Below are 12,440 nucleotides of genomic sequence, written 5' to 3' on the forward strand. Positions count from 1 at the left end.
ATACACCCCAACCTGAGCACTCCATTCTGCCACCTTTGGTCTCTTGGCCCTCCCACCTCTACGGCAGGGAAGCTCCCGCTCATCCCAGTCCAAGCTCTTCTCTGTCCTGGCACCCCAATGGTGGAACCAGCTTCCCCCTGAAGCTAGGACAGCAGAGTCCCTGCCCATCTTTTGCAAACATCTGAAATTGAAGAGCAGTGCTGACCCAAAGGCAGGAATTGATTGGGCGTTTCCACCCCCATCCTTTCAACCATAACACAGCTCTATGTTATTGTTAGCCATTTACTGGGATAATAATTGGCTATGACTTTTGTCATTCTCTGAGAGAGCTTTTCCCCCCAGGGTCTAGCTGGCGAGGACAGACTCCTTAATACGTTTCAGCGAAAATTGTTTAATAGAACAACCATTGTTGTGTTGCTACAGTAGCATGATTAGTATGCAACTGTGTTGTATACAAACAAACGGTACTTCTGATAACAACTGAAATTAAGTAAAGCAAAAGACAGCACATGAAACAGATATCTGTCAATCCCACAGTATTCTCTGTAACATCTTCTATTGTCATTAAACTGGCCTCCTCGGACTCAACAGATTGAAGCTGATGGTATAGCTGTGAATATAAGAAGCACTTGGATATAGGCAGCACTACATAATGCAAGCATGTAGCTAAACTCATTAATGTTTTGTCGTTATGAAGATTTCACATATCAAGGTGTAGGCACTCTTGAGACATTATGAGTGCCCCTAAATAGAGTTACTTCCAGCCCCAAACCTCAGTTTTAAAGGTGCACAATTGCAGACCTAAGAATTCCTGCTACATCAATCCCTTACTCTGAGTCGTCTCAGAGTGATCAAACTTTAAACTAAAAGCTTTAAGTAGAGTGAAGATGATCCCACTACTTATAAAAGGACAGAGTACCCTGGGTAATTGATGAGACAACCTGATAGAAAACTAAATTCTACATGAAAAACAACAAAATATGGTTGAAATGTGTCATGAGAGAAACAAACACTCAAACCAGGAAATACATTTGTATAATGTGTGGCTATAACAGAAACATATAGCAGTTAAATACAACGTTATTGTTTCACAGCAATCTGGCAGACACCTGAGAAAAACCTGCACATATTCTAAAGCCTAAAAATTCCTGTTAACTTCCACCAGAAAAAAAATGCAAGACAAAAACCTGTGTCTGAGCAATTAATAGAAAATCTCAGCAAAGATTGACTTGTTTCCGACTGCATCATGCAAACGTAAAAGAGGAATTCTATAGCATGAGGTCACAATGGTACTTTGTTATACCCTGAAGAAATAACATACTTTAAAGCTTTTCTACTTAAAATACAAGAAATTTAAAATGTTCTGCTTTATAGAATCCTAAATATATATTTTTTGCAATGAGTATATTGTTAGTGATGATGATGATGATGATGATAATGAGAATAATAATTAATGATAATAATGTAATAAAAATAATGTTACAAACAACTTATTTTTCCTCTTGAGAAGACGCTTCATTGTCAGTCAGTAGCTGTGTTAAATGTTTAAACAATGCATTACCCTTCCAACTTATTATTTTTATTTTGTTCTCAGATAATCTGTACATTTATGTATAAATAAATTATTCTCAGGCTGTGCAAATATCTATCATATACTGGCTTCTTGTTGGGTTATTCAAACTTATTTAGGCTAAAGAACAAAAGAGGGAAGGATATATGAGAGGACCTGAGAGTGTACTTCAAGTGGTCTGAGTTTCAGTTTGTCTTGCCGTATATATGTTTTTTTTGGCATAGGCTATGTAGAAAACGAGGTTTGTTTTTGGCTTTAGTTAGCATCAAAGGTGGGTGGATGAGGTAGGTGTGTAGGGGAGCGGCTGGGATCCACTGTGCCCACCAGGGGCTTTGTTGTTACTTGATGATCCAGAGGGGCCTGACGAGGCTGACCCTGCTGCCTGAGCAAAAAGTACACCTGCAAGGGAACAGAAACTCCAGTGTGAGACTTCTGTCTTTGCAAAAATAAAAGATAGCAAGTTAGTCAGAGTAACCTGACCTACAAAGGTCCAATGTTGATAAACAATGTTGTGAATTCAGGAATGATAGTTGTAGTAAAACATGGTAACACAAGACCGTGTTGTTGATTCCGTGACTGGTGACTCACCGGTGTACATGACTCCATTGAGTTCCACTGACATACTGATGCTGCTCATGCCATTAGTGGTGAGATTGAGAGCTGAGTGCTGTCGGCCATCTGAGAAAAGACACACAGCATGTAATGTACACCACACTCATAGGTGATGTTTAACAGCAGATATAAGCATCAACATCACAGGAAAATGTGTAAATATGAACAACCTCACTACACAAACATATGGGGCAGCAGGTAGCCTAGCGGTTAGAGAAGCGAGCCAGCAACCGGAGGCTTGCCAGTTAAAATCCTGGGTCTGAGCAAGTCACTTAACTCCCCCCACAACAACTGCTCCAGTGTGGCAGCTCCTTGCTCTAACCTCTCCAACCTGTATATGTATGTTTGTGTCTTTTAGAGGGGTTGGGATAAAGCAGAAGTCACATTTTGGCTGAACCTTCTGTACAATTGACGAATAAATTGAACTTAATCTTAATATAAACTAACTGCACAAACAAACTTATAAATAAATTGAACAATCTAATAACCTGAAATAAGGAATATCTGAATAAACTAATTAACTTCCGGAAACAACCTAACAAACAAACGGAACCCACTCCGCTCACTTGGATACATTATATAAATTCATGAGATAGCTTACCAATGTATCCAAGTGAGCGGACACCTAAGGCAATTGATTCATGAATAGTTCACACCTGATGCCCTCAATTGCCCTTTGTGCCTGCTCCCATACCCTATAACTTTTTATTTCTTAGTGACTGTAACTTGTATACAGGTAGACCAGAGAAGCCACATCCCTGATTGGCAATCAATGTTCCCTCTAACTTAAACGTTGTGAAAATTCTGTGCAACTTCCAGCGCGCGTTTACCGTGAACACTGAGGCTGTACCCGTTTTAAGTTACAGTTTTAACAGTGGCCAAGTAGGCTTGGATGGCTTGACATTAACCTGTTTATCCACTTGTCCTTCAGACACAGAGGTGACTGAAGATGTTGTTGTGTTGTTTGATGCAAGAAACCACTTGACAAAATAAAATGCATCATTATTCCCATACCATTATTACAGAGAGCCAGACAAATTATGCTACCGTCTGCCTATTGGCTACTTAGTTTATTCAAGCCTGTCTCAAAATACAACACTGCCCCTTTAAGACAAAAAAAAGCTCTGTAACTGATTGGCTTTTCAAAGATGTCTAGAAATGTACACGTTTTGTGCTCTTGCAGGAAGCAATCACACCCCTATTGGTGACTACAAATTATCTAAAACTGGGCTAATAACTCACTAACTAGCAAAGGATATGAACAAAATGTGCACACATGGCTACATGCAGATCTTGCTTTGATCTCAAAACAACTGCATCTACTCACGACCACAGCTGTAAACACAGTCCAGTTCAAAGTAAATGGCACAGATCCATATTTGGCAATGATCTATTTGCATATAGGCCTACTGCAGCTCTGATTGGTTATGCCGCACCGGTCTGTGTAGAGTACAGGGTGAGTCTTGCCCAATAGAACCCTACTCAGATGCGTTCTGCCTACAACAAAATCTCTTGCATAGTGCGTTTTGTTTCGGTATGTTGCATTGAAAGTGGCTAATATTGTGTTGAATCGATCACAATTGCCACAGTAAGTGTTAACTAACGGAAAACTCTAGAAAGTTGAGTGAAGTTCAATCTTGTGCTTCTCTTAGTGGGCTGATATTTCTTCTGCGCTTGGGGCTACTGCACGCCCGCGCATGCGCACAGTTTAGAGGGAACATTGGTGGCAACCCTGATTAGAAGCACCTTCTGCTCATCGGTTGCTCACCTGTGTTCCCTACAAATACTGTTTTGAATGAAAAACCCACTGAAGAAGGCTGCAAAGCCGAAAGGTCCCTGATCCCTGATGCAGTTAAAATAATAAAATAAAATAGAAAAATGAATGAAGCTTTATGCAACATCTTTTTGAGTGCGGACCCATCACACCTTTTTATTAATTATTTAATTAATTAATTTAATTAATTAACTATACTATATATATTTTACTGAAGGGAAGCAAAGGTGGACCAATCTTGGTCCCTTCAAATCAAATTAAACTTGATTTAAAGTGCATTTAAAATGGCAACAGGCTCTACCTTGGTTGTTGATGCGGATGTTCATGGGCATCTGGGCAGTCCTGGCCAGCAGATTGTGCTGCAGCGCTCTCTGCAGCAGCCGCTGGTGCTCCTCAGCAGGCAGGGCCATCTTCTTCTCCGGGGGCTCGCCTGCCTCCAGTCTGTCCCTCAGCTGCTCTAGAGCCGCTACCTGGGCCGCTGCCACCTGCAACGCCGCCGCCGAATTACCAACCAGAGGGTGCCTGGACATGAAGCCCAAGCCGGACACAGGCTGGCCACCCTCCTCTTCTACAGGGGAGATGGAGAAGTTTAGAGCAGGGTAGTGTTGGTGCGGGATGTGGTAGCTTTTCAAATGAAGTATCTGTTGTCTGATGTTATGGGTTACTCTTCACCGTTCTGTGATAATCTGTGATAAGTATGAACCCTCCCAACACTCTGTCATTGTGTTCATGTTCACTTCAATCATTGGCTTTATTCATGTCTGTGATATGAATGAACCACCAAAATAATCTTAATTAAAAACAACAAATAATCTTCCTCATTCCAATGTAGAATAATTGTCCTTTAAAGATATCGGAGTATAGCAAAACACCTTTCTATCCATCAACACTCTGATGTTAATCATTGGCTAGACTAGAGCATACAAAGTTCAAAACCCGAACACTTCCTTTTATGTACCTTTCTTGATTTTTTGGATGGGAGCGAGAGAGTGGCCTCCGTTGGTGACCACGTTCATCCCCATTTCCTGCATGGACATCTTGGGGGAGGACAGCATGGTGGGGGTCCCGTTGGGGGAGTAGGTGAAGAGTGAGCTGCCGAAGCTCTGCCGGCGGCCCTCCCGCCGGTTACAGTCGATAGCTGCCTGGAGCTCGTTGGGGTTGCTGAGGCTCCTCTTGTCACATTCGTATGGGTACAGGTACTTCATGTATCTGTGAAAACGACATTTCAGTTGGTATTGGGATAATTTTATGAAATATGAAATTAATTGAAAAACACAGTATTACAATGGATAAGTATACCTTGAAACAAGTTTGCAAATTATATGGGGGAGTGTGTATGTGTGTTCGGTGTGCGTGTGTGTGTGTGTGTGTGTACTCACTGTGTCCTGAGAGTAAAGGCTGCACTGGTAATTGAGGTAGGCAGGTTGAGTCCTTTAGTGATCTCTCTCCACAGCTTCTTGTTGATGACCTCCACCAGGCCTCCCTTCTCTGTCACCAGCTGGTACAGCATGTACAGGTCTAGGACCTGCTTGGCCATGATGGGGATCCTGTTCACAGGGGTTCCTGGAGACAGGGAAAAGACAACTCACTGCCTGTGGCTAACACCATACTCTATTTCAGAAAGGATGTTTGATTAAAAAAAGACATTATGACACCTTGTTTTCTCAATGACATTCAATTCAGCATTGACAAAAAGGCGCAAGTTTAAGTTTGTTCCACCTGAGTGAGTCTGACCACAAGTCAGAGACCACTATGATGACACACCAAATGTGTTTGATGGTTCCTTTTTGTCTTCTTCTAATGTCTCTTAAGGGGAAAGTAATCATAGTAATCAGATTACATTACTGAGTTTGGGTAATCCAAAAGTTATGCTACTGATTACAATTTTGGACAGGTAAGCAGTAACTGTAACAGATTCCATTTAGAAAGTAACCTACCCAACCCTGGTTCTAGGATATTGTTTTCCTACGGAGAGTATCACACCTTTTCTTAGCACACAATACTTCAATTCATAATCAATTGTCAATGCCATGTCTGCTTTGTTCTTGTTATGGTATTGGGTCTTATTGTCCTTAAAAACACATTACTTTTCTTTTTTTTTACAATTCTGAAAGAAAGCTATGGAAAGAAAAGCAGGAACATTTTCTCCTCTCAGTCTCTAGTCAATTCCCTATATTGTCCCTAGAGGGCAGTGTCCAATTCTTTGAGCAACTAGGCACGTAGACACGCCCATACATTTGTTTGAGGGCACAGTGTATAGTGTAGACATACCCTAAACACCCAATACTGGATTTTCCACACTGACTATCTTGACATAATAATATTTATTGCTATTACTTTCAACATGTTGGCCTTATATTTCCAAAGTAGAACTAGTTTCTACTATCAAAATTATACTATGTGCTGTGCTGTTTGCTTGAGGGCACACACTTAATGTGTTGTGAAATTTGTTGTGTAATGTAATGTTTTTAATTGTTTATAACTGCCTTAATTTTGCTCGACCCCAGGAAGAGTAGCTGCTGCCTTGGCAGCAGCTAATGGGGAACCATAATAAATCCAAATACAGTCTGACGAAGTGACGATCATTAATAAAAGATGCAAATGCTGAACCAAACCAAACACCATAACTTCACGGAGCAACATACAAACTCCGGCGCCAAAACATATACGTAAATACATTCCTAAGTTGATACATGCAGTCTCGTGTACGCTCTAGTTTTAGACGAGCTGGGAACAGTGAAGGCTTGGCCAACCATAAAGCAATCATCTCCAAATGAATAAAGATCCACCCATGGAGGTGAAAGCTGAGAGTGGTGTTTCGTATGTCAGTGAAGGGGGGAGGGGCGGGGGGCAGGTGGCTAGAGAACAGAACAGGGCCTCTCAGTACTAACCCACCAAGGCAAACAGTGAAGTCTATCGAGTCATGGCTTTTATTTGTATTAATGTGGCTCTGCTGCATGAGATATTGGGCCAGAAAGGTACAGCACTGTCTTGCATATACGCCACTCCTTTTACAACACTCGCTCACCTCTCTTTTGCATGAAGCTGAATAGGTCATCCAGAAACTCTTTTCTCTTTGGGTCTCCATCTAGTTCGTAGAGCTGTAGAGGAGAGGAGAGAAGAGGAGGGGGAGAGATAAAAACAGGTTACAGCTGGAAGTAGATTACCAAGGGGGGTTGAGAGCTATTATTGCCCCAAAATGGAGGATGGATCCTCAGCTTTAGAATGCCATTAAGTCTAGAGAGGAGGTCCGGAAAGTTCAGTGGAAGTTAACAGTAAAAGTGAAGCACATGGCTCAGGGGAATACAGTGCCCTGTTGTGGTAACTTCAATTGCGGTATGAAGATTGTTCACAACAGTTTGATTCACACTCGCTGGTGTGGAGAGTATCTTTGACTGACTAGCGTGTCAAACAAAAGTGCAGTTTACAAACCAAACCAATAATGTAGCTGAGGCGGAAGAATACATTTTGTTTAATTATTGGATTTTAATTCTCTCTGAAAAGACATATACTGAACAAAAATATAAATGCAACATATAAAGTGTTGGTCCCATGATCATTACACAGGTGCACCTTGTGCTGGGTACAATAAAAGGCCACTCTAAAATGTGCAGTTTTGTAACACAATCCCACAGATGTCTCAAGTTTTAAAGGGGGAACGCACAATTGGCATGCTGACAGCAGGAATGTCCACCAGAGCTTTTGCCAGAGAATTGAATGTTCATTTCTTTACCATAAGCCTCCTCCAACGTCGTTTTAGAGAATTTGGCAGTACGTCCAACCGGTCTCACAAACGCAGGCCACGTGTAACCACGCCAGCTACATCAGGCTTCTTCACCTGTGGGATGGTCTGAGACGAGCCACCTGGACAGCTGATGAAACTGCAGGTTTGCACAACCAAATTATTTCTGCAGAAACTGTCAGAAACCGTCTCAGGGAAGCTCATCTGCGTGCTCGTCGTCCTCACCAGGGTCTTGACCTGACTGCAGTTCGGCATCGTAACCTACTTCAGTGGGCAAATGCTCAGCTTCGATGGCCACTAGCACGCTGGAGAAGTGTGCTCTTCACGGATGAATCCCAGTTTCAACTGTACCGGGCAGATGGCAGACAGCGTGTATGGCGTCGTGTGGGCAAGCGGTTTGCTGATGTCAACGTTGTGAACAGAGTGCCCCATGGTGGAGGTTGGGTTATGGTATGAGCAGGCATGAGCTACGGACAACGAACACAATTGCATTTTATCGATGGCAATTTGAATGCACAGAGATACCGTGACGAGATCCTGAGGCCAATTGTCGTGCCATTCATCCGCTGCCATCACCTCATGTTTCAACATGATAATGCATGGCCCCATGTTGCAAGGATCTGTACACAATTCCTGGAAGCTGAAAATGTCCCAGTTATTCCATGGCCTGCATACTCACCAGACATGTCACCCATTGAGCATGTTTGGGATGCTCTGGATCAATGTGTACAACAGTGTGTTCCAGTTCCCGCCAATATCTAGCAACTTCGCACAGCTATTGAAAACATCTTTGAAATTGTTGCATGTTTCGTTTATATTTTTGTTAAGTGTATATAAACCTGCTACACAAGATGCTTCATCGTTACAACAGTTCGGCCAGAGCACACAATGCAAAACTCTACTCTTATTCTGGATTTGGGAGTACTTTTTGCAGGCTCTTGCTGTGTAATCACAAACAGGCCATTCTCTTTCTGGCGTTTAGCGCTCATTAGTGATGCCAAGCTGCCGTTAGATCTTATTATCAGAGGGATAGGGGCTGAATGACTAGGCGGGGGAGGGGCGGTAATAAGTATAGGGCTGGAGGCAAGGCCAGTCTTCATTACAGGATGCCGAGCCATAAATCTGTACATAGTCAAAGCTTTCCTTCATTTTGGGTCTCTCTCTCTCTCCCTGCCTCCCTTCCTCCCTTCCTCCAACTCCTCCTCCTCCACAGCGAAACCATCATGTGCTTCCTTTTCCTCCCAACCAATCTAACAACGGTCTGATCTGCCTGCCTTCCTACTGTAGGCTCCTGAGATAGGCCTACCATGTCTGGGAACAGATAAACTCCCTGTCGTGGGCAAATTCTTAGGTCGTAATGTCGGACGTCTTGGCTCGTTCAGTGTGACAGGGTCTAGGTCTGCTGATTAAATCAAATCAAATCAAAATGTATTTGCCACATGCGCCGAAAACAGCAGGTGTAGACATTACAGTGAAATGCTTACTTACAAGCCCTTAACCAACAATGCAGTATTTTATTTTTATTTTTTAAAGTGTTAATTAAAGAAAAATATAAAATAAAAGCAAATAGCTAAAGAGCAGCAGTAAAATAAAATAACAGTAGGGAGGCTACATACAGGGGGGTACCGGCTAGTCGAGGTAATTGAGGTCATATGTACATGTGGGTAGAGTTAAAGTGACTATGCATAAATAGTAAACAGAGTAGCAGCAACGTAAAAGAGGGGGATGGGGTGGGGTGGGGGGCAGTGCAAATAGTCTGGGTAGCCATGATTAGCTGTTCAGGAGTCTTATGGCTTGGGGGTAGAAGCTGTTGAGAAGCCTTTTGGACCTAGACTTGGCGCTCCGGTATTGCTTGCCGTGCGGTAGCAGAGAGAACAGTCTATGACTAGGGTGGCTTGAGTCTTTGACAATTTTTAGGGCCTTCCTCTGACACCGCCTGGTATAGAGGTCCTGTATGGCAGGAAGCTTGGCCCCAGTGATGTACTGGGCCGAGCAGTTGCCATACCAGGCGATGATGTAACCCGTCAGGATGCTCTCGATGGTGCAGCTGTATAACTTTTTGAGGATCTGAGGACCCATGCCAAATCTTTTCAGTCTCCTGAGGGGAATAGGTTTTGTGTCGTGCCCTCTTCACGACGGTCTTGGTGTGTTTGGACCATGATAGTTTGTTGGTGATGTGGACACCAAGGAACTTGAAGCTCTCAACCTGTTCCACTACAGCCCCGTCGATGAGAATGGGGGTGTGCTCAGTCCTCTTTTTTTCCCTGTAGTCCACAATCATCTCCTTTGTCTTGATCACATTGAGGGAGAGGTTGTTATCCTGGCACCACACGGCCAGGTCTCTGACCTCCTCCCTATAGGCTGTCTCATCATTGTCGGTGATCAGACCTACCACTGTTGTGTCGTCGGCAAACTTAATGATGGTGTTGAAGTCGTGCCTGGCCATGCAGTCATGGGTGAACAGGGAGTACAGGAGGGGACTGAGCACGCACCCCTGAGGGGCCCCCGTGTTGAGGATCAGCGTGGCAGACGTGTTGTTACCTACCCCTACCACCTGGGGGCGGCCCGTCAGGAAGTCCAGGAGCCAGTTGCAGAGGGAGGTGTTTAGTTCCAGGATCCTTAGCTTTGTGATGAGCTTTGAGGGCACTATGGTGTTGAACGCTGAGCTGTAGTCAATGAATAGCATTCTCACGTAGGTGTTCCTCTTGTCCAGATGGGAAAGGGCAGTGTGGAGTGCAATAGAGATTGCATCATCTGTGGATCTGTTGGGGCGGTATGCAAATTGGAGTGGGTCTAGGGTTTCTGGGATAATGGTGTTGATGTGAGCCATGACCAGCCTTTCAAAGCACTTCATGGCTACAGATGTGAGTGCTACGGGTCAGTAGTCATTTAGGCAGGTTATCTTAGTGTCCTTGGGCACAGGGACTATGGTGGTCTGCTTGAAACATGTTGGTATTACAGACTCAGTCAGGGACATGTTGAAAATGTCAGTGAAGACACTTGCCAGTTGGTCAGCACATGCTCGGAGTACACGTCCTGGTAATCCGTCTGGCCCTGCGGCCTTGTGAATGTTGACCTGCTTAAAAGTCTTACTCACATCGGCTACGGAGAGTGTGATCACATAGTCATCCGGAACAGCTGGTGCTCTCATGCATGCTTCAGTGTTGCTTGCCTCGAAGCGAGCATAGAAGTGATTTAGCTCGTCTGGTAGGCTTGTGTCACTGGGCAGTTCGCGGCTGTGCTTCCCTTTGTAGTCTGTAATAGTTTTCAAGCCCTGCCACATCCGACGAGTGTCAGAGCCGGTGTAGTATGATTCAATCTTAGTCCTGTATTGACTCTTTGCCTGTTTGATGGTTCGTCGGTGAGCATAGCGGGATTTCTTATAAGCTTCCGGGTTAGAGTCCCGCTCCTTTAAAGCGGCAGCTCTACCCTTTAGCTCAGTGCGGATATTGCATGTAATCCATGGCTTCTGGTTGGGGTATGTACGTACGGTCACTGTGGGGACGACGTCATCGATGCACTTATTTATGAAGCCAGTGACTGATGTGGTGTACTCCTCAATGCTATCTGAAGAATCCCGGAACATATTCCAGTCTGTGCTAGCAAAACAGTCACGTGGCTTAGCATCTGCGTCATCTGACCACTTTTTTATTGACCGAGTCACTGGTGCTTCCTGCTTTAGTTTTTGCTTATAAGATTTTGTGCACCAGCTGTTGTTTACAAATATACACAGACCGCCAACCCTTGTCTTACCGGAGTCAGCCGTTCTATCCTGCCGATGTAGCGTATAGCCCGCTAGCTGTATGTTATCCATGTCGTGGTTCAGCCACGACTCAGTGAAACATAAGATATTACAGTTTTTAATGTCCCGTTGGTAGGATAACCTTAGTCTTAGGTCATCCAATTTGTTTTCAAATGATTGAACATTGGCTAATAGGATTGATGGAAGAGGCAGTTTACTCGCTCGCTGTCGGATCCTTACAAGGCATCCCGACCTACGTCCATGATATCTCTGTCTCTTTCTCATGCGAATGACGGGGATTTGGGCCTTGTCGGGTGTCTGTAGAATATCCTTCGCGTCCGACTCGTTGAAGAAAAAATATTCGTCCAATACGAGGTGAGTAATCACTGTCCTGATATCCAGAAGCTCTTTTTGGTCATAAGAGACGGTGGCAGAAACATTATGTACAGAATAAAATACAAATAACGTGAAAAAACACACATAATAGTACAATTGGTTAGAGGGCTGTAAAACAGCAGCCATCTTCTCCACTACATGCGGTTGTAAGCTCAGACAATGTTCTGGCAGGGTCAGAAATGTTGAGCGTTTATCGTGTAGTCTAACAGACCAATAGGAACAAGGCCGGCACTGAGTATGCACACAATAATACGATTATTATGAATAGTCAGACTAATAGAAGGGTTTGATTTAAATGTTTACATGCTTTACAAGAAAAAGGATTCTTGCCAACGAATGGCCCTCTGGAGATGGACATGGGCAGCGTCTCAGACCTGTCCGGCCCTGCGGAACCACTCGTCGACAGCGGGCGCATCGGTCTGGCTGGGTGTCCAAGGGGCCAGGACCGCCTGGTACCCCAGGACGCACTGGAAGGGAGTGAGCCCCGTGGAGGAGTGAACGAGGGAGTTCTGGGCATATTCTGCCCAGGGAAGAAACCTCGCCCATTCACCCTGCCGGTCCTGACAGTGGCAACGAAGAAACCTCCCCAGCTCCTGGTTCATGC

The 12,440-nt window shown here is 44.1% G+C and overlaps 1 protein-coding gene across 1 annotated transcript in view; it reads right to left on the reverse strand.

Annotated features, from left to right (window-relative positions):
• Window positions 1-378: 378 nt before the first annotated feature.
• Window positions 379-12,440, reverse strand: part of LOC311137344 (AT-rich interactive domain-containing protein 3A-like) — a 65,816-nt gene continuing 53,754 nt past the window's right edge. The window contains exons 4-9 of the mRNA XM_084171792.1: window positions 6,985-7,057; window positions 5,336-5,519; window positions 4,915-5,165; window positions 4,258-4,524; window positions 2,159-2,248; window positions 379-1,969 (exon numbers count right to left, since the gene is read on the reverse strand). Coding sequence (XP_084027918.1) covers window positions 1,836-1,969; window positions 2,159-2,248; window positions 4,258-4,524; window positions 4,915-5,165; window positions 5,336-5,519; window positions 6,985-7,057 — 999 coding nt within the window. The 3' untranslated portion in view covers window positions 379-1,835. The remainder of the gene's footprint in view (window positions 1,970-2,158; window positions 2,249-4,257; window positions 4,525-4,914; window positions 5,166-5,335; window positions 5,520-6,984; window positions 7,058-12,440) is intronic.

The sequence above is a fragment of the Coregonus lavaretus genome (genome assembly GCF_964263955.1).
Source record: "Coregonus lavaretus genome assembly, chromosome: 11".
In the NCBI taxonomy this organism is placed as follows: Eukaryota; Metazoa; Chordata; class Actinopteri; order Salmoniformes; family Salmonidae; genus Coregonus; species Coregonus lavaretus.